Source organism: Prinia subflava, chromosome Z (assembly GCF_021018805.1).
Source record: "Prinia subflava isolate CZ2003 ecotype Zambia chromosome Z, Cam_Psub_1.2, whole genome shotgun sequence".
Taxonomy (NCBI): domain Eukaryota; kingdom Metazoa; phylum Chordata; class Aves; order Passeriformes; family Cisticolidae; genus Prinia; species Prinia subflava.
In genome coordinates this window covers 92,028,506-92,051,194 of record NC_086283.1, presented here as the reverse complement: position 1 = coordinate 92,051,194, position 22,689 = coordinate 92,028,506, and the positions used below count along the sequence as shown (strand labels likewise).

The 22,689-nt window shown below is 38.2% G+C and overlaps 1 protein-coding gene across 2 annotated transcripts in view; it reads right to left on the bottom strand.

The window, feature by feature from the left end:
* The window catches only part of RAB3C (RAB3C, member RAS oncogene family), a 121,892-nt gene that overhangs the window by 39,287 nt on the left and 59,916 nt on the right, over positions 1-22,689 (bottom strand). For both annotated transcript variants that reach the window (XM_063422276.1, XM_063422277.1), the window contains exon 3: positions 22,200-22,318. In XM_063422276.1, the coding sequence (XP_063278346.1) occupies positions 22,200-22,318 (119 nt within the window). The remainder of the gene's footprint in view (positions 1-22,199; positions 22,319-22,689) is intronic.

The window sequence follows — 22,689 nt, the reverse complement described above, 5'->3', positions numbered from 1 at the left end:
GTTTGAATTCTTCCATCAAACAACAAGATGCTCAGTGTTGACCTATTTCCAACTGCTGTATGGATTTAAGGTGGAACTATGTATGCAAAGTTTATAGAAAAAAGTCTTCCTATCAACACTGAATCTTTATTTACTGATTAAATACATTACTTTGTTTCCTCTATACCTTTAAGCCTTTGAAGTGAGAAAAATAGTTGAGAACAGAGAAGCAAAAATGAAGAAGGATAGCATCATCTCAACAGGAATTTGTTTCTAATGTATATAATACTAAAAAACATTTTGGTCAATATATTATCTTCTTTCAAATACCTGCTTAATCAATATAGGTAAAATAAATGTTTACAGAAACAGCTATTTCCCATTACAAAACTTTAAACTACAGATAGAGTTCCTGAGATAAGTTAAGATGTTTAGCTTTATTTTTTCTTCCACCATCTTAGCTCCAGAGGTTTGTTTTATTTTTGTGAGAACTGACATTTTGCATGGCATTTTTGCATGAAGCCTAATACAACTGGCAGTCAGATCTGTGAAGCCCTTGAATGCAGTGCATTATTAGCAGAGGGGTAACAGTAACTAAATCAATCTACCTTTCTCATCATATTCTATTAAATTTCAGGATATAGGAAAACAGGAAAAGGATTATTATTGTAGGGTTGATAAATTAACAAATACAGATGGAGCACATGTGTACAGAATCATGGTTACTAATTTAGGGAACCTCCTAGATCATCTAGATGTATAAACAGTACAGTGCAATGCAGCATCACACAGGGACATGACACTGAACCCCAGAAGCAGTCAGATTGCCTGCCTGGTGTGTATATCAATTGTCTGGTCCAAATTATTTTGGGTGTATTTATTCTATATTTCTTGGCATCATGGAAAGCCCAAGTTTTCTAAGGAAGGCCAAGAGCAGAAAGAGAGCAAAGCAAAAGAACTCACCAATTTAAATTTAACTCAACCTGTTGAGTGAAGGAAACAATGCAAACTGCATAAATTTACTTCATATCGTCATATCTAATGATAACATAATCTTAAGAGTCATTGTTAATGTCATTGTATGTATCATATTTTCTGAAGCCATACATTTTTCAATAATTTCCAGGGAGAAGAGATGGATTTGTTTGTGATGGGGTATGTTTCTTGCTAGGAAATATATTACCAGTTATATTTTTGCGCAGTCTCTTTAAAAAGATCATGAACTTCAGCATTTTTTCTAAATATTTTCTCTTGAGATTGTGGTATTACATGCTTTTTTTTTAAGGGGTATTTTTGGTTGTCAAGGTAAAAGTCTGAAATTTAAAATGCAAAAAAGGTATTCCTGAACCTCAGCCACTGGAAACAAAACAAAATGGAGTCCTTTGCAAGCTGCACAATCCTTTTCACCAAAAAATGTTTCCAGTTTTAAGAGAGAACAAAATATTTATTTCACTCTGACATTTCACACCAATGCCTCCCCCCTCTTCCCTTCAGACCTTACTTGAGTAACAAATATTCTTTTGGAGGTATAAAGATTCTCAGACAGGCTAATTTTTATTTTTTTTTCAGTTTGGCCGCAAAATTAGAACTCTTCCAGCCCAGTGATGTATCCAGCTGCTGGTCTAATAGCATGTGCTCCCTATCCGTGTACAAGGACCTGCCTGTCTTTAAAACACTGGGCACATATCTGGCAGAGCACAGTTTAAGGTTGTTATCAAAGCATTTCTTTCTTTGTCCTTCTTCAGTGTGTCCTGGGTTCAGACCAGATAATTATTGACACTCTTACAAAAGGGTTTGAAAATCCATCATAAAAATCATTCATATGGAAAAAGTGTCAACAATTAGGCTACAATCTCCTTGCAGTTCATAATGTTCCAAAGTTCAATTGTTTGCTTTCCCTTTTATATATTGACATATAAGCACAAGTATTATATTTTAGAGCTCTCATTCTCATATGCTTCTATTACTCTAATTAAATCTGTCTCACTGAAGATTAACACTTTCTTTCCTAGAACATCTGTCAATGGTGTATACATTTTATGTAAAACAGAATTTGTTTTAGTGCTTCTGAATCCATTCTCCCCTAGAGTATTTCTTTTCCTTTTGCTCATAGCTTAGTACAGATCAGCAACATCAAAAATTATGTTGAAATATATTAGGGAAAAGTGATACTGCACAGAATCAAAAGCAGAATTACTTAAGTGGAAGAAACAAAACCAAATTATTTCTTCACTTCTGAATAGTGAAAAAATGGTGTTCCACTGCTAATTTGCCTAGTACTCCTTTAACAGTTATACATATTTCAAAGTAACAGTGAAGCACTCTGGATGCATTTCTTGCATCATTCACATCACACTCATTCACAACAGTGAGGTATAGCCAAAAAATCTGAACAGTACTGATGCTGATCTACAAATGACCTAAGTTTTAAGCTTGTGAAAGGAATACGGCCATTTGATTACCATGAAAAGTAACATTCTGGGTGCAGTTTCTCTAGATGCTTTAAAACCCAGTATCTCTCTCTTTAATGTGTGTAAGACACCAAATGCTTGGATGTGTTTTGCACAATGCAATCTCCAGTATTTGTTGTGCTACCAGTTTATAATATGTTTACTACCTGTTGGCTAAGTTACAGACACAGGATTACACATTGTGGTTAAATAAATGAATATTTGCTGCTGCTGCAATGAATTAATACATGAAACAAAAAAATAAATGTCTGGAGAAAGAAACAGGCTCAGCTCCCCTGCATTTTATCTTTCCTTTTCATGTCTACAGTTTTCTATCTGTGGGAGGCATTTATTTTGACTTTTTTTTTTTTTCTCTGAACATTACACATTACATTTTTCTTTATAATTTTCCTGGACTTCATCTACATCTTGATTTATTAAGACTCATTCCACGGAGGTCTAAGCTTCTAGTGGTGGCATCAAGGATGCTGCCAGTCCAGAAAGCTTGGCCAATCCTGGCATTGCTCTGGCTGAGGAGAAAAACTCTGGTGGCTTCTAAATATGACAGCTTGCTCTGGCTTTAAATTGTCCCTGGCCTGCAGGCTGAGCAGCATTGCTCTTTTGCATCACAGTGAGCAAAAGGTGCATAAATGCACAAAATGTGCACTGCTTGTCAGATATCCATGGGGACATGAGAGTTTCACAAACTGGGGAGTGTCTGGAATGAGAACAGGTAGTGCCGCTGGCCTGATGAAAGCCCACTAGAACAACTTTATTTCTTAATTTTCTTTCTTCAAAAGAGTGATTTTTACTATGTTTTTCCCATCCTTCTTAAATAAAGTTCTCACTATTCTCACTCTAAATGCACATGCCATCCCCCACTCATTTGGGTCTCTTATTTTGCAGTCAGGCTTTTTTCTTCTTTATTATATGGCCATCGTCCCAAAAGCCAGAGCCCAACCAAACAATCTCCATCCACCAAATATCCTGGTTTACACCCTTATGTGGACAGAAATTACTAAAAAAACCCAAAAAACCAAAACCAAACCAAAACAAAACAAACCCCCACCACCAAATAAAAAAATCCAAAAAACAGAAAAACAGAAAAACACAAAAACAAAAACAAAAACAAACACACAAGAAAATAGTCAACTGATGTAACAGCAAAGATTCCATCTCAATTTTTTCATTTCTTTTGCTTGCCCTCACCCCTTTCCCCCCCAGCTTTAGATGCTAAACAAAACCAGAGGACATTGCCAATAGACCTCATTGCTTGGGCTCAGAAGCAAATTACATACTTCATGGTAAGGTATGTACACATTCTTTACAGAAATTCTCTCCTTTCATTTTGTTAGTTTCCTGAGGATTTTTTTATGAATTCAGAATTAAATTTAAAATAATAAATCATGAAATGCCAATCAAAGGAAATGCTAAAAAAGGATTTGCTGATTCCATCATTGATGGCCTTAGATATAGCTGAAAAAGTAAAGGCAAAAGATATTTAAGACCTGATTTTTAAGTGTGGAGAACTTTAGCTTTCCCTGCACCAGGTTTTTATGTGTATGGAACTGGCCAAGACTGTGAAACAAAAAAATAATCAAAGAAGAGCAACCAATATAATGAATAGTTTTCAATTAAGCCAGCTTTGAAATTGCAACAATGCCTTCAGCATAAACAAAAGACTCCAAAAACCAATACAATAAAGAATGAAGGTTATGAAATCTGTATTGAATGATTGACTTAATAATGCTGAAAAGTTAATCTGAACATTTTTGTTATTAAGTTTTTCCCTTCCCTGGATTCTCATGCAGAACATACTGAATTTTTTCTTCTGTTGAAATATTACCACATAAGAAAGCAGTGCCACTTTTCTGTGAGTTTTTAGTTAATTGTAATATAAGTAATCCCTAATAAAAAACTTAGATATATCCAAATATCAAAATAGTTACTTTATCATGCCATTCATATCTTTATGGCTTTTACTGCAAGAAAATTATTCTTTTTTGCAAAATTGAAAGCAAGATTTTAGTCCAAGTCAGTCCAATTCTAGAAGACATCAGTGTTCACTCTGCTTGACAATGAAAAAGGTGAATAAGCATAGAAAATATAGAAACATGCTATACACATATATACATTACAGAATAGGGTAATCATCTGAGTATTCTACTGAACAAGAATCAGTCTACATTTAGTTCACTTTGACATATCTTACAGCTTGTAAAGCTTAATTTTTATTCATTTTCTACAAAATATTTATTAAATAAATCCTGGTTTCAGGATAAAAAACTGGTTTCAATATACTGTGTATTGGTGAGAATGCTGCACACCAGAAGATTTTTGGTTTCATAAAGGCAAAAATTGCCTGCAGGAAATAAAGTTGTGACGGGGATCTGTGCAATCCATGGGGTGCTACAATAGCATCTTAATCCAACATGTGCATACAGTGCAACTTTACACTTCAAAACACTGCCTCAGTTCTTTCTGTCTGTCTGAACTGCATGAGAAGCTAGCAATCTCTGTCTGTGCCTAGGGAATCAGGCAGCTCCAGATGAGGAAGCTTTAGTCTGGAAGCCATAAAAGCAAACTTAAACATTTCCTTGGTATAGGACAACTGGTTTGAGATTGTGTCCATCTGTCCTCACTTTGCACACCTCATGGAAATATAAACTGCACTAAGCTACACACTATTCAAGACAAGCCTTTGTGTTCACCACCTTTCAGTAACTCATGGGATGAACACTTGTACTTGAAACTGTTCCTTCAGAGCAGTGTGGGTTATTATTGCCCAGGAAGAAGAGCTAACAGTGTTCTCACAGCAGGCAGCTGTCCATACAGGTGGGGATAGCAGGAATGCTTTTCCAAGCCATTCCTGCACTTCTGGGATAACGCAGCTCTCTTTTGTTTGGAGTTGAGAGTGCTTTGAAAGTGCCTACTAGTAGTCAGAGCTCAGGAAACAATTTTGTGGAGAAAGGACTGTCATTATCTGCTTCTGCTTTGTGATATGATTATACCAGATCAATATTGAAATACTCTAGTTTGGTCTTTTGTTGCATTGTTTTCAAGATCAGCTTTGCAGTTAGAAAATTAAACTTCAGCAATTTGTTATTATAAAACCCCAGACTGAAATGCCAAAAATCTGTGGCAGAAACTTTCCAGCAATATGGGTGCTCACGAGTAGGCTGTGGCAGACTCTAAGTGAAACCAGAACAATTCAAGACTTGTTTAAATATATTTTACAAATCTATTTTACGAAGTAAGTGTTCACAGTCTTCAGCATTCTTCTTCCTAGCAAAAGCCTTTTTCCTTCCTCCTTTGCCCCTTTCCATAAAGTCGTTCACCAATTAAGTAAGGAAGGGATAAACCCCCTTTTTGGAAGATGCTTCTCAAGAAGAGGGTGGTGTTCTGGACTCAGGTGAAAAACTAACACCATCAAAAACAGAGGATCTGGAAGATATCCAGAAAACAGTGAAAAATTATTTTTAAATTGATGCAGTAGAGACTAATGAGGGAAATCAGCATGAGGGGATGTATGAATTAAATTAAGATCAATAACTGAAATGCCAAAGACATGCTTCCAGCAACCATTCCTCAGTGATTTTAGTGTGTGAGCCCACCTGCTTCATCCCAGTCACAGTGGGGGCTCAAACTGCCTCATTCCGCACAGCTCTCACTCAACTCCCTCTGATTAATGGCATTTTCTGCTTCCCACAGGTCCCAGCAATACTTCCCGCAGATGTGTGATCCTCATTCCACTGCAATTACTGTGGCCCTCAGCAAGAGTTTCTGCACTTTACCTGCTGCAGAACCTGGCTTGAGAAAAGCTCAGAAGGATGTCTGATTGCATTCCAGTTCCTCTCTACATAAAAACCCTTACTCTTCAACATAACTACCACTCTGGAAAAATGTCTTTGCTTCTCCTTGGCTGACCTAGAGGACCTATTCCTTTTTTCAGATGCTTTCTTTAAAAACTTCCCTTCTGTTTATTTGGGATTTTTCCATCTTCTCCAAAAAGGAGACAGGGCCTCAGACCATTCACTTTCTCTGTCTGCAGTCCCTGTTTGCTGAGTAGATCAGCATCACTTTTTAGAATCTTAAAGAGAATCACAGTTTTGTAACTCTCTTCCACACTTCTCTTTTGCCTTCTGGGATACTTCAAATAAAGCTGAGAGGACAGCTCTTGTAAGCTCTAAATAGATTTCCTTGTATGACTTTATTGGGAAAGAGAGAATGGAACTGGAATTAAAACAAACTCAGCTTTAGTGCAAGTTTAGATAGTCTCATAAAACAGCTTGCAATATAACCCAAACTTCTTAAAAATATGAGTGAGTCTTGAGTTCTCTCTTATGGGAAAGCAAATTGAAGACACCTAATTAACCATTTAAAGTATAAAGCCTTAAGTTAAATGTGAGAAAAAGATAAGGTTTTGGATTTTTAATAACCCACTGGATTGAAAGGCTGGTTTACTATGGTAGACACTATGAAAAGCCCTTTAACAACCTCAGATAAATGCACACTTTCCCTCCAGACATCATACCCTTGCTTTTGTTTATATACCTAAACTGTGACTGCAGTAACTAACTTAGCAGAGTTTCCATGGAGACTGGAAAGTAATTTTAAACACCCGTGAATTTCAGAATATAAATCTCTCTTAACAGATATTGTATGAGTTGCTAGAGGCAACGTTTTGTAATCATTCTTAGTTACTTCTCTATCTACGCACTCAAATATGCATAGACAACACAACTCTGAGAAGATTATAAAAACTGAATAAGCATTTGTATTTTAGATGAACTACCAATACTGTTTTTCCTTGATCTGTGAAGGAAAATCTTTAAATCTGCTTGGAATTACAACTTTAACTTCTAAGCAAAGTATTGAGCATTTATAGTTTAAAAGCTCAGAAAATACGTAGATCAAAAAGGATGTACTAAATAAGGAGAGAGGGTAAAACAGCTAATTGCAAATTTTGCATCTAAAAATATAATACAAAAGCTCTATATTGTATATGTCTACATAACATAGATATATATGTTATATATATAATAAGTTAAATATTTATCATTTCTCTCAACTTTACCACAGCTTACATAAATAATTTTAATATATGTATTTCTTTTTTTTTTTCTAATTGCAGGTGCAACTTTCTTGTCATTGAGTCTAAATGATGTGTTTGCTGATTGTCTCCAAGCAAGCAAAACCAAAAAGACTGATACTAAATATTACATCAAAGAAAGGCTTGCATTGCTGTCCATTCTGTCTGGTTCATATTTTGTTCTCTCCCTTTCTCCCAGAGGCTGTAGCACTCAGCTCTGTTATACTGAAAGGACTAATGCTAAATATTACATCAATGGAAGGTTTGCATTCCCATCCATTCTGCTCGTATGTTGTTCTCTCCCTTTCTCCCAGAGGCTGTAACAGTCAGTTCTGCTACTTCCTTGCTTGTAAGAAGTGAGTTGTAATACACAGGCTCCTCTCACTGACCAGCAAAAGAAACTGCTAGTCTTGTTCTTTCTTCAGAATTGTTTTGAAGCAGAATTTACTTCATGCTTTTCATTTATTTTTGCTTTCTTTAGTACACTTTACCTCTGCTAATGTACACATACATCTAAGTAAGAATTTAATGTGTTCAATTTAATATGGATTTGTTACAGAGTTTTTCCCCTCCAGGAACAATAGGAAAAAACAACCACTCATGACAGATGAGGTGGTGACAGATATTCATTTTCTTGCTTAGTGTTCTTCTTCATGCCTTAAGATTTTAGCTTTTATGTTTTTCAGATGCTGTACTGCATTAGTGTACAACTCTGAACTCCATATAGAGTGTTAGTAAGAACTCTTCGCATTTTGGACAGACAAAACAACCCTTGTAAGCCTGAGAAACAAGGACACTCTCTGCCTCAGGCCCTGAAGAAATAAACAAAAGTGAATCGTAGCGGGGGAGGAATCGAATGGGGGTAAACAACTTCATTACCTGAAGCTGTAGTTGGAGAATTAACCCTTGGTATGCAAATAGACCAAACTTATCTGTCTGAAAAACTAGTGATTACTGTCCAGTTCAGGTGTAGCCCCTTGGGAAGGCTTTGTCTGCCCTTAATGTACCTGAAGGCCCTTCATTCAATATATCTCCTTTTATCTTTTTTAACTTTGGCCTCTGTCTCTAGGTAAGCCTGTTCCAGGCATCATCTAAATGGCTCATTAAAAAAAAAAAAAATACAAACAACTGGAGATATCATGCAGATATAGAAAAACTGAAGATATCATGCAGATTTGTCTGCCAAACTGGGCTGGAAATCAGTTTTGTCAGTACTATGGTTTTCCAAGGGAGCTGTTCTGTATGGATTGTTTTTTAATTGATATAACTTTTTTTTTCACTTGCTGAGTACAAAGCACTGTAAATAGAGATGTATCATATGAGTGGGAAAAGGCAAATGAAGATACAAAACAATGATTTATTCTTCTCCTTGGAGTTCTTCATGATGTGAACTCATGGCAGAGCATGTTTGCTATAAGCAGAGGGAAGGGAAAAGCTTAGGAAAGCCTTCCCTGCTGTGAACACTGGACAAGTACAACTTCTCTCATATTTTCATGTGGGAACCAACTTTTAGTTTGATTATTTAAAATCACAATGGTATCAAGAAAGAAGAAAGGATAAACTCACTACTGTCTTTGGCAGAGTCTAATTTGCCTTGCAGTAGTATCTGCTTTTCCACGTTTCCTTGTTGTTTCCCACAGCTGTGCACAGACCATTGCCTTCCACTTCCCACTCCCCAATTTAAATAAAACCATAGCCCCAACACAAATAAAATTATAGCTGTCACTCTCCTGCTGAAACAGTGATGTAGAGATTGAATACTTCAAACAAGTTATCACTGAGCTGTCAGTGCCTGACTCCTTGAGATGGTCAGTCCTAAATTGCTGAAGCAACATGTGCTGGGTCTAATCTCAGGGGCAACTGCATAACTTTGCAGGAATACTTTGTATGCAGAACTGAGCATTGCACCATGATAACCAAGTATCCGTGAGGAAATTTAATTTATGTATTGAAAACACTGTTATCCCAGACTCCCCCTGGGACATCTCAGCTTGGTCGCAGGTTTCTGTGGTGCTGCATTATTTGCCAAAGGCAGCTAAAACATTTTCAGTGGTCCTCAGTTGCTTGGTGACAAGCAACAGAGAGGGATTAAAGCAGAAAGATAGTTCCTCCTCTGGTCCCTGTGGGGAGTTTTAACACCAGTTTGTGACCTTAAAGGTGAAGTTTTTATTGCTGTTCTTCAAATATATCTCACAATATCTGGATAAACTTAGTGTTTTTAAAGGATGTTTTCTGCTAAAACATATTTATGACCAAGTGACCAAGTGACCCGCCTGGTGGATGCAGGGAAGGCTGTGGATGTTTTTTCTATTTGGACTTCTGCAAGGCCTTTGACACTGTCTCCCACAGCACACTCCTGGAAAAGCTGGCAGCCCGTGGCTTGGACAGGAGCACTCTGTGCTGGGTCAGGAACTGGCTGCATGGCTGGGCACAGAGAGTGGTGGGGATGGTGCTGCACCCAGCTGGCAGCCAGGCACCAGGGGTGTCCCTCAGGGGTCTGTGCTGGGGTCAGCTCTGTTCAATATTTTTATTGGTGACATGGATGAGGGCATTGAGTTTTTCATCAGTAAATTTGCAGATGACACTGAGCTGGGAGCATGTGTTGAACTGTTGGAAGGGAGGAGGGCTCTGCAGAGAGACCTGGAATGGTTGGATGGATGGGTAGAGTACAATGGCATGAAATTTAATAAGTCCATGTGTCAAGTCCTGCATTTTGGCCACAAAACCCCCTGCAGTGTTACAGGCTGGGGATGGTGTGACTGGACAGTGCCCAGGCAGAAAGGGACCTGGGGGTGCTGTGACAGCAGCTGAACATGAGCCAGGCTGGGCCTTGTGGCCAAGAAGGCCAAGAGCATCCTGGCCTGGATCAGGAATGGTGTGGCCAGCAGGAGCAGGGAGGTCATTCTTCCCCTGTACTGGGCACTGCTGAGGCCACACCTTGAGTGCTGTGTCCAGCTCTGGCCCCTCAGTTCAGGAAGAACATGGAGTGCTGTGTCCAGCTGTGTCCCCTCAGTTTAGGAAGGACATTGAGATGCTTGAGCGCATCCAGAGGAGGCAACAAGGCTGATGACGGGCTGGGAACACAAACCCTGTGAGGAACGGCTGAGGGAGCTGGGGTTGTTTAGCCTGGAGAAAAGGAGACTCAGAGGTGACCTTATCACTCTCTACAATCTCCTGAAAGGTGGTTGTAGTCAGATGGGGTTGGTCTCTTTCTCCAGGCAACAACTGACAGAACAAGAGGACACAGTCTCAAGCTGCGTCAGGGGAAATATAGGTTGGATATTATGAAGTTTTTCACAGAGAGAGTAATAAAATACTGGAATGGCCTGCCTGGGGAGGTGGTGGGGTTGCCATCCCTGGATGTGTTTAAAAAAAGATTGGATGTGGCACTTGGTGTCATGGTTTTAGTTGAGGTGTTGGGGCACGGGTTGGACTTGATAATCTTGAAGGTCTCTTCCAACCTACTAATTCTGTGATTCTGTGATTTAATAAACATCCAATATCTTGGCCTAAATAGCAGGCAGGTTTTTTTGTCCTACTTAAAGAGAATGTAATGCCTCTTTTATTGTGGAAAATACGAGCAAGCATCAAGTGGAAGTAGAAACTTTAATTTGTTATGAAAATCTTGTTTCCCCTTCCTTTTCCTTATTTTGTAATGGCTTTATATTCATAAATCTACCAAATCAGAATTGTTTCTTTGTCTTTAACATGCTGTCACCTCACAGTAAGAGGACAAAGAAGGATCCTTGGCAGAATGGTGATGGCACTAAACTGTAGTTAAAATTAAAGTTGTAAAGTCGTAGAATTGTAACTGTAGTTAAAATTAAAAATTATTACAATAAATAAAATGTATTCTCTTAATATTTTCTTAATTAAGAACTTCATGATTAGCATAAGAGAGCATAACAAATGAGATTAGGAAAAACTCGACTTAAAAACAAGTAATTTTTAAGCATTCACTACAAATACCTTAGTTTAATGGTCAATGCCTTGCAATCTTCTGATGAAAGACAACCTAAATCACCTAACTAGCATTTGGACATGCTTTCAAAACAACCACTACCAGCAGGTTGCATTGCTGTGTCACTTTGCAGTTTACATTGCAATACAAGAATAATAATGGCACTTTTTGACCAAGGAGATCAAGTCAATAAAACTTGTTGTACTTCCCCACATATAGACTATATCTCACATAGCTAATATACTTGCACAACTGCTAAGGCTTGTGGGCATCTTGAAATCATGTGCAGAGGAAAGGAGGGGAGGGGGGAACAGAGGTGAGAAAGTTCATGAGGGAGAAGGCCTCAGTTAAACTTCATACTGCTCACAAAGTTGTACACTGCTTTACAACTGACTCACACACTCTGGTTTTTTGGGTTTTTTTTTTGAGATTCTGAACAAAAAATCATCCAGATTGCACAAATGAAACTGCACTCTTAATGCTACTGAGATGTCCCAACCCACAGAAGATATCTGCAAAGTTGAAACCCCAAAGGAACAGCTCCATCAGCAAATCTCAAGCTTTGCTGAGACTGTGGTACAGGGATCATGATATTCCTCTGAAGAGTAACAGATTCAGAATATCAGAGTACTGAGAAAAGTGAATAATCTGTAGCGTCAGATGAGAGCGGAAACTGCTCAGTGACATTACTAAGTCACTGATTGGACCCGTGTTGTTGGCTGGAAACAGAGTTTTCATTTGGGAATGCTGAGCAACTGTGTAACTCTGTCAACATACAGTTAGTTATAAGGAGATAAGAAAAGTGTACAAGTTACTGCTCAGCCAATAAAAACTATTATTGCCACAAGATTGTAGGGCTTTTATTACTAACAAAAATAAATATTGTGAGTTGATTAGAATATACTAAGGTTTGTTTCTTTTACTACTGGCAATGTGTAACTATAAAATGGACAGACTTGTTAAATATTAGACTTAGCTTTTCATATAACTTATTTAGCATACTGTTATATTTTACCATCCCTAAGTTTGTTTATTTTTCTGATAAACTCCAGCAGCTCCAACTAGCCTGTCAGAGGTATTTTCCGCTTTAACCTTTTGAAAAAATAAAATCATTATCATAGGAAAAACCAGACAAAGCTGAAAATCTCATTAAAAGTACCTTGGCATAACCTAATTAATGGATAGAAGTTCAGCACAGTAGCATTCAGATACTTATCTAATCAACTGGTTTGCTTTTATCCACCTCAGTGTAACCCTCACCAAAAAAGAGCAGGATGTGCTACGGATTGGAAGACACCTCCTTTATTAAACAGGTCTCTGAGTAGCTGAGTATTTACATTACCTCCTGAACTGCACAATAAATCTCCACTGTGAAATTTCCAGTCCAACAAAGCAAGTTCATGGGGATAGTTAAACCAGAGCTCTCCTCTTGCCACATGTAGGTAGGAGTGAGGCATAATTTGCTAGTTTGTCATAGATAACATATGTTTGTTTTGTAGATAAAAGATTCTGGTCATTTCATATCAGACAGACCACCACGTATCTGTGGCTGAGGAAAAGGATCTTAGAAAAGCAGTGCTGCAACCTTCCTTACCACAGACCAAGTATAACAAGAAGAGATCAATCCCCAGAACTTCAGCCCTTATCTGCAGGAGTGGCAGCTGTAAAGAAGGTGCAGCCACGCTCACGATAGAAGATGCAGCCCCACTCAGGATGTAGCTGTCAGTCTGCAGCTGGTGCTAACAAGGAGGCTGCAATGTGGTGGTGATAGCTCATGTCTAGTTATGGCCAACAGCTGCCCTAACCAACTAGGATGTCAGCTGGGATACATATAGGTACAGATATATAAGAAGCTTTTTAAGCCAATTAGGTCCAGTGGAAGTCAAGAGTGACTTAATCCTGAAGCATGTAGTTGAGACAAGCTCTACTGAGGAGCTGCACTCACCAGTTGGTGACTGAGAAGGATTTGGGTGTGTGCTGTTAGTGACTTACTGACTTAATGCCTGAGCTCACTTTAGAGGGAAAAAAAAGATACAGTACACCGTGAGTTAACTCTGTCAGTTTCCTCTTTCTTATTAGACTTCCCACTGGAAGCAGTAGTAGTGTTTGATGCAGCTGAGGACAGCTGGATGGACATCCTAGAATCTAAGAAAATGTCACATCTACAGTGAAGGAGGTTCAAGGGAGTGGTGTAAAACCAAAGCTCTTAGTCCCACAACAAAAAGAATGAAAGGAGTAAGTGTGAGTAAGAGCCAATAAGACCAAGGACCACATACAAAAAATTTCCATTCCACCAATGTATTTCATTCTATGGTTTAAGGGCATAAAGATAGGAAAGAATGAAAAATGCCATGAAATTTTAACATTTGTCTTTCCTGATTAACAGTTATAATGCATGAATTAGTTCTTGGACAGTAAACTCACAGAAAACATTTTCTCATGAGGTTTGTACTTTTAAGTCAAAGGTTTACTAATTTCAAACAAAAAACATTTTGATAAAGATTTGCAGAAATTCCAGTTTGTAACATGCATATTTAAATTCAGGGTTTAGTAGGAAGAAAAATATAAATATCTTTTGCTGAAGCAAGTAGTTCAGACTACAGTGATGTTTATTCTTAACGTGAAATGTTATCAAGAAAAGCCTTTAGAAAAACAGGTATACGTGTGTCTTTTATGTGGAGAGTTCTCCTACAGCCGTGCATTGGCAAGGCCAGTGATAAGAGAGGGTAATACTTTATGGCATGTACAAAACTTTGGGCCAGCAGTGCCCTGGCAGCCAGGAGGGCCAAGCATGTCCTGGGGACAGCAGGGACAGCATGGCCAGGCGGGCAAGGGAGGGGACTGTCCCCTCTGCTCTGAGCTGGGGCGGCCTCACCGCCAGGGCTGGGAGCCACAATACAAGACAGACACTAAGCTATGAGAGAACATCCAAAGGAGGGACAAGAGGATGGTGAAAGTCTGGAAATGAAGCCGTATGAGGAGCAGCTGAGGTCACTTGGTCTGTTCAGCCTGCAGGAGACTGCGGGACAACCTCATTGTGGTCTACAACAGCCTCATGAGAGGAAGCAGAGGGGCAGACACTGATCTCTTCACCACTGTCACCTGTAACAGGACCCAAGGAAACATCATGAAACTTAGTCAGGGGAAGTGTAGTTTATCAGGAACGGGTTCTTCACGCAGAGGCTTTGGAACAGGATCCCCAGGGAAGCGGTCACAGCATCAAGCCTGACAGAATTTAAGTGTTTGGAATATGCTGTCAGGCACAGGGTTTTATTTTTGGGGTGTCCTGCACAAGGCCAGGAGCTGAACTTGATGATCCCGAGGGGGTCTCTTCCAACTAAATATATTCTATGATTCTATGACTTTATGAAATATTTTGGATGACACAATGTTTTTTGTTGGGCTATCATGAGTGATCTTCTGAAAATTACAGAACCATAAAAAACCCCAAATTATCTATTTGCAAGATTTTATCTCTTTTCCGTACTAAATATATGCTTCTTTTCTCTTTTGGAAAAATTCAGTTGCAGTGTATATTGCTCCTCAAATATTCAGGGTTATAGCACTATACTTCAGTTTGAAATGTGGGGATGCTATTTTTTTGATATGTTGGGAGAAACACTGTGGGAGACATTGGAGTGGGTCTTAAAACTGGAAAGTATGTAGGCAGTTTGAGCTAGCACCAATTTAGCACTTGTGAAAAAAAGTTTGAATACAGACTTTTGAGGGAAAAGATGTAACCTCAGAGAACTGTTTCATGTATGCAATTTCCTACAACAGGGGCTCTGTAGCAAACTATGGCTAAATAATGGCTAAGCAAACTGATCTGGAATACAGAGTTTTAAAACATATTTATTCCATGAAGAATAGCTTTTTCACAATTTTTGAAATAATATTTTTAAATTGGAAAATTTCCTTTTCAGAAAAAACTTCCAGTTTGCCACTGGTCTTCATCCTTCTTATAGTACAAGTGAAGATAAAAAGTGAAAAGAATTTTAGAGTTATTTTGTGCATAACAAAAGTAAATTTTCAATAGTAAGCATTAAAAAAGAAAATTTTAAATTTCATGTAATTGTATCTTGGGTTGAAAAATGTAACCAATAATGTGTATTCTATTTTCATCTGTTGAAACCTGTTGGGAGGTGTTGTTCTTCTCTCCTCCTGCACCCATCCTCTTCCTGCACCCATCCTCCTCCAAGGGACATCACCTGTGAATGGGCCACTTAAGGCCTCTCACATGACTGAGAACATCACCTCATTCCATTGTGAGATGCTCCACCCAGTGGGAGGAGCCAAAGCCTTTCCACTGGCATAAAACCTGCAATCCCAAACACTAATTCAGCTGTTTTTCCACTGAATCCTTGGAGGAAGACTGGACCCATCTCACCAGCACTGGACCCTTTTTTCTACAGGATCATCTCTACTTCACAGAACAACATCTGTTACTCCAGGAGGACTCATCTGGACTGCTTCCAACCCTGACAGCAGGGTGTCAGGTCGTATCTCTGACTCTGTCAGGGTTTTCTAGGACTTTTGTTTGTTTGCTTGTTTGTTTTTAGTGCTACTGCATTTGTATTTTTTTTTATATTCCTAGTAAACAACTGTTATTCCTATTCCCATATTTTTCCCTGAATGCTCCTAATTGCAAAATTTTAATAATTTGGAGAGAGGGGGTTTTTACATTCTCCATTCCAAGGGAAACTCCAGTTTCCCCTGTCAGACACCTGTCTTTCCAGACCAAGACAAATTACAACTACTGTACTTCAAATTGCAAAACACATTTTTATTCCTTATATTTAAGTCCACAAATAACACCATTTCACTCTCCCCTTATCCACTGTAGAAATGAAAGGCTTAGAAAGAAATGAAAGGATAACATCCAACTGTGATAAATTTCACTCTTTGTTTTTTCACAGCATATAATTTGCATGCCTTTTGTTTTAAGTAGGAGAATGACATGAAATTATCCACTAGCATGCAACTCCTTGTTCCTCAGTGGCTGAAAGCTACGAATATGTCAAAAGCAAATGAAGAGACTTTGCCTAAATATATGTTAAAATCAAGCACGAGTTATTAAGTGTTTATATATACGTGTGTGGTTGTGTAACACAATATCAGCTGTGCATGCCTGTAACACCAGTCCGCTCCATCCGAGCGTTTCTCCAGCTGGCTCTCGGCTGTGCGGCTGTGCCGAGGTTGCTGCCAGCCCCAGGCAGGCACTCAGCCCGTGTGCAGGTCACCAGCGGGCACAGTGCTGCCGTGTCCAGGCCATGTCCCCGGGGACAGGGCTCCCGAGGACACGCGTGACACACACGGCACGTGTCTGCCCTCTGCGCCCGTCGGCTGCTGCGTGGCGGGTCACGCGCTTCGGCACAGAGAGGTGGAGGCTACATTTGCCTACAGGCACTTTCCAGATTTGTTCCCTGGTATACAGCAGATAACGGGTTTTTCTTAAATGATAGAATCAGTATCAAGAGGTAAAAGAAAAGTAGATGTCTGTATATCAAACCTGTGTTAAGTATGAATATTGAACTAAAATTTTAGATGGAAGCACGAAGGTATGAACATATGCCCTTTAGAAATGTGTGCAGCACTGCTGACATTAACTTAATGGCTTAGTTTGCTTTGAGGACTTCTTACAGTTGCCCATAATATGCTTTCGTCCTTTCCAATTTCTTTTTTTCCTTTCCCTCTACAAATATGAAAAAGATGCCATCATATCTCCCATTACAAGACATAATAGAATAAATAAATGCCCAATTTCTAGTGCACTGTAGCTGTAGCTGGCAGCTTTTAGGTCAGTTGAAGTGTTGAATGGACAGAAAAAGTTCAAAAATATGGAAAAAATTTTTCCACTATGTTGTTGCAGAATGACAAGAACATCCAGCCCCCCATGCCCCTCATATATTTCTAGTAATGGCTAAAGTAATATTGCACAGCTCAGGATGTGCTCTGGTATTACGAGATTCTAGTTGTCTAGTCATTGCCTAGACCCACTTTCCAATAACTACCTCCCACGTCTTATGGGCACAGATGAAGAATGCAAAATCAGTATTTAATTCTGTTTTTAATTTGAAATTAAATTAGTTTTCATGCTGTTCTGAGTATATTGGTTGGCACTAAATTCTGCAAATAATTTCTGTCTAAATACAGAAGTAAACAGAGTGTGATGAAGTTCTTAAAATCACAAAATGTCTGCTGGGAACTGAGGCTCTGTCTCCTCAAGAAATGGTATTTTCTGACAGCTGATTTATTATCAAAAATCATGAGCTTGAGAAGTCTGCAGCAAGGGAGGAGGAGGCAGTTAAAATGACACCTTAGAAAAAGCAAAGAAGAAAAGGAAAGAGAAGTAGCTTTCATAGAAGACCCTCAGGATTTTTTAAGATGTGTAACCATAATCTTTCCAAAAGGATGATTAAAAAATATCCTTCCTATAATTTTCACAAATGTTATATTTTTTAGAGGGTGAGGGTAATGAAAGTGTTTCCTAGCATACTTTCATCCCTGCTCCCACAGACCTCAGACAAAAATGCAGGAAAAAACTGATTTTGTACACCTTGACAAGTTTACAAAGCACAGATCATCAATAGCTTAAATCCTCTTAGACTCCTTCAGCCTTATGTGTTTCCTGAGGAAGCATCCCTGAATCTGAGATTTCAGCAATGTGAAATTCTCCAATTTTGAACTCATGCACAAGGGAGCCCTCTACAACAGTGTCTTCAGTGATAAAATGATAAAGATATTGCTGGACAAACATTTGTAGTTGGGACAACATTTTCAGGTGTAGAGGACCAACTTAGAGTGAGTGTAAAAAACTGTAAATACATGTGCTGTATTCCTATCCATCCTTCAGACCTAGAGAAGTTTCACATCTAGGGTTACAACCTGGAACAGAAAACTTCAGCCTTTTAGATCATGTTTTAGATACCTGCTGTTTCTGAGGTAGATAAGATATTGCATTAGAAGCATGCTGAGTATAAGGATATTTCAATTTCTTCCAATTCAGTCATTAGATGTCTAGAAAAAAATATGTAAAAACAGGTTTAACTTCAACTCAGAGACATTTATTTCCCTGGAACTTCTATAGAACTCAGCATATTGAGTTGGTACCAGTACAAAGCCTTCACCCTCTCCTTTCCACCATAAGGGACCCTGCCAAAAAGGCCCCAACTTATGCAGACCTAAACACTAAGATGAAAAAGGCGATAGGTGATATCACCTCCTAGTTAAACGTATAGCAGGAAAAGGTTAACAAATGTAGATGCTACAGGTGGTAGTACAAAACAGGAAATAATGCAAGCACTGTGACAGCTGAACTAAAAAATACTCATTGAGGTGGCATTGAGCAACCCTCAACATTCACCTATTTCCCCTTCAAATTTAATTAGAATGGATTTCTAAAGAAAATAGATTCCACTAGGCCACTTTCTTGAAACATGTGGATGTGGTCTTAAGAATTTAGCTACATGGGAAATTTTGGTTATTTGGTTATACCCTTTTTCTACTTTAAAACTTAGGCAAGCAGAAAATGATGCCCCTTTAAATTTTTCTTTAAAGGAAATAGATACATTCCCAAAATCTTCATCTTTTTAAGATGGCATGACCAAAGCACATCAAGCTATTTCAAGTTACACATCTTGCAGCATTAACTGCATTGCTGAAAGAAAAAGCCTCTTAGTAAAGGCAGCTTCAGATCCTGGGGAGAGTTCCATAGGAGACCTGCTGAGTCAAAGCATGTTTGATTTGCGTTTTTTGCTAGCAGATAGACTCAGCAAAAATCCACTCTCTCTGAATTCTTGGCTACATATTACATATACAGGTGCTAATATATTTAAATAACATTATAGATATTGCTTTATTAATATAAAATGTTTATAGTAACATTGGCTATACAATTTTTTACAAGTGAATAGATTTATGCTGACTTAGATATGACATCTAGAGATGTAACTATTATTTATCTATATCTATAGTTAAAAAGCAGAAATGTCAGTCATAATTCAGGCTGGAAAGATATCTTTTCATATAAACCCCATCAAATATTTTATACCAAATTCCTTTATCTCAACCTCAAAGGTACCTTTAGATTCATTGTCCTGACTGCAGTGCAGTTTCTAGATCAAGTCTTGAAGCTGACGTGATGTGATTTGAACTTGTATTTGACCTGTTGTGTATGTATATGAAATAGCTTTGAGAGGCACAAATATCACAGAGAAAAGCACTTTCAGACCCAAAAGGACTTAACAGCTCCTGCTCTATTCTCCCATAACTTTCAGAAAGACACAGATACCTGCACATAGCCATGCGTGCTTTTCTGCAGCATTGGTAATTGCCAGTTTTCTTTAACTTTTCTCACATTCAGAAGCAAGCTGTGCAATTACTATCAAAATTGAAGCCAGAGATGATCAAAATTAATTATGAGCTGTGAAATGGCAGTAATGAAAAAAAGGAAGAACAGCAGAACAGCAACTGGGCTTAAAACATTAAAAATACAAATAACAGGCAAATCTATGTCTCATCCTGACAAGTGAGGCACTCAGCATATCTGTCATTCCTTTCATCATGCAGATGACTTCTCAGTAGCTCTCGACACATAATACTGCAATCCCTTATTTCCACCAAATTTCTATAAGAGCTGTCAACTCTTTGTGAAACTTCTAGATAAAAACGTTTGAAAAATCATATTTCATAATGAATCTATTTAAGAACTCCATAGCTTTTAAATATTTTCTTGCTTCATTTTAAGGTGAATTTTCTTTTTAATTAGCATGAAGCCTGGTTACTTTTTACCAGGAGACAAAGAGTGACAAACATAAAAGGTCTAGGAGACTGGAAAACAAACAGGTGGGAAAATTAACAATAAGTACTCATATTTACTCTTGCTATAAAAGAAGTTGTTGTGTTAGAGGAAGAGAGATAATACATGGCGTGCCATCTGGTTTGCCTGGAGGTGGGACAATGAAATTTTCAGATCACAGCTGGTCCTAAACAAGACATTGTCAACCCAGTGCTAGAATAGTATCAGCCCATGGACAATGAAAAGCAGGGGAAAGCAAGAAAGTGCTTCATCTGGCAGGGGCAGGAAGCAGTGCCATTGGCAGTCACATCTGCAGGTTCAGCTGGGAGATTTGTGTACTCCTTGATTCCCTGGTTTTGTTAAACTTTTGCAGCAGCATCTATGAATTATCACTTTCAGCTACCTCCTCTTAGGTAGGGGATTCTGTCTCATGGTGTGGAGCAGAGCAGTACTCACAAATGTGTAACAGCAAGTACTTACACCATGTTTCCAGCTTGTACAACATCTGCAAAACATCCCTTTGTCATAACAACTCACAGGGAGCAAAGGTTCTTTCCTCTTGGACTATGAAACAGAGACTCCACTCAGACATATTCAATTGTCCAGAGATAGTTATCCAGTCTATACTACACATGGAAGCTTATGGATTCTCTCAAAAATGGAAGAAGTTGCTGATAAGAGCAGTTTGGTGTAGAGGCATATAACTTGATGGGACACAGCCTGGAGTTGCCTCTTTCCCCTGGAGTACTGTGAATGACTACTTCTCTGGTGCTTACATGTGAAATGTCAGGCAACTCAAGATCCTATTTCACTGCAGCAGAGTAAAGCTAAGGTTTTCAATTATTTTCAATTATTCTTCAATCTCATACAGACTGAGAAAAACTCCAGGTGTTGAGAGGGAAAGTACTCCACGGGTTCTGTGACACCTTCTACCGCAGTAAGAAGTAGAAGAGTATGAAAGAGAGAAAATTTTTTTTCTTGGATAGCTTAATGGTTTGTAACAATTTCTGTTAAAAACAGGCATCACAACATCACTACTTTTTAAGTTTTAAGCAAAAATGCTTTTGACCTTGTCTGTCCTGAAAGAAGTACACACTAGAACATATCTTAAATTTTAAAGAAATATACTGAACAAATCAAACTCCGAACAAAATCCTCTTTCAGACTCAGTTGTCCCGTGGGAATTACATGCAAGAGAGCATGTGGAGCACACATGACAAATGTTATTCATATTGTCCAGCAAACTGCTGGAGGCCTCTTGGATATTAAAATAACTCTTAAAGGGGAAAAAAATCACTGAGGAAAACTCTGGCTTTCCTTTTATATTGGCTTTACTTAAAAAAGCCTTGGATTATCTGGATGCTGACTGACCCATGTGTGATTAAAATGATATCATCACTTTTATGGAGACATCTGGACCTTCACATAACACCAGGTAATACAAATTCCAGCCATTCTAGGGGTTCTGCTATTCTGATAAAGTTTGCTCATTTTAACACTTGATTCTCAGGACTGACAGAACAATGTATATCCAGCTATAGAAAAAAACTAAATTAAAAAATGACCCTCAAACATTTTTTGAGGTATCTCATTTTTTTCTATAAAGTATGGGAACACTTTCTGGTATCTTAGCAGTTAAGTCTTCACATTAGCATGTTTCTGGTTTTAGTAGTATGAATAACGTACATGAACTGAAATTACAGAAAACACAATGGTTACAATTAATTATATGTAAAACATTTTTAAATATTCATTGTCTTTCCTGACTAAAACAAACTACCATATATTCAAGTATAGGAATACTTTAACATTTTATTTGGAAATAAGTTTTCCAAAACAATTTACACTGTCACAGCAGATAAGTGATATCACACATACTCTCTGAGTATTCATTTAATATAAATTCCAGTTTTTACTTACCAATCCTGCACTGCATTGAAAGAGTCTTCATTTGTGATGTCATACATTAAAATGAAGCCCATTGCACCCCGGTAGTAAGCTGTGGTAATTGTTCTGTACCTCTCCTGGCCTGCTGTGTCCTGAAACAATAACAAACAAAATTTTTACATTGCATATATATTGACAACCTTTTTTTTTTTTTTTTTTCTTTTTTCTTTGGTATTAAAAAATCTCTGAAAAGAGTTATTGTAAGCACAAATAAGAGAACTCTGCATTGGATCATAACAGGAGGGACATATCAATTTTGTCATGAGGGAAGAGTGCAGAGCAACAGAAAGGCATGGCCCCCAGTCAGCCCATATATCCTGAGTCATTAGTGATTCATTTTGTTCACTCTGAGAGCGGGGTAAGAGCTTTCTCTTCTGCTCCTGCCTTGTACCTTCCCAGGATGACAGGAGTAAAATCTGGTTAAAATGCTGGAACAAAATAGCATCCTTAGGACCTTCATTAC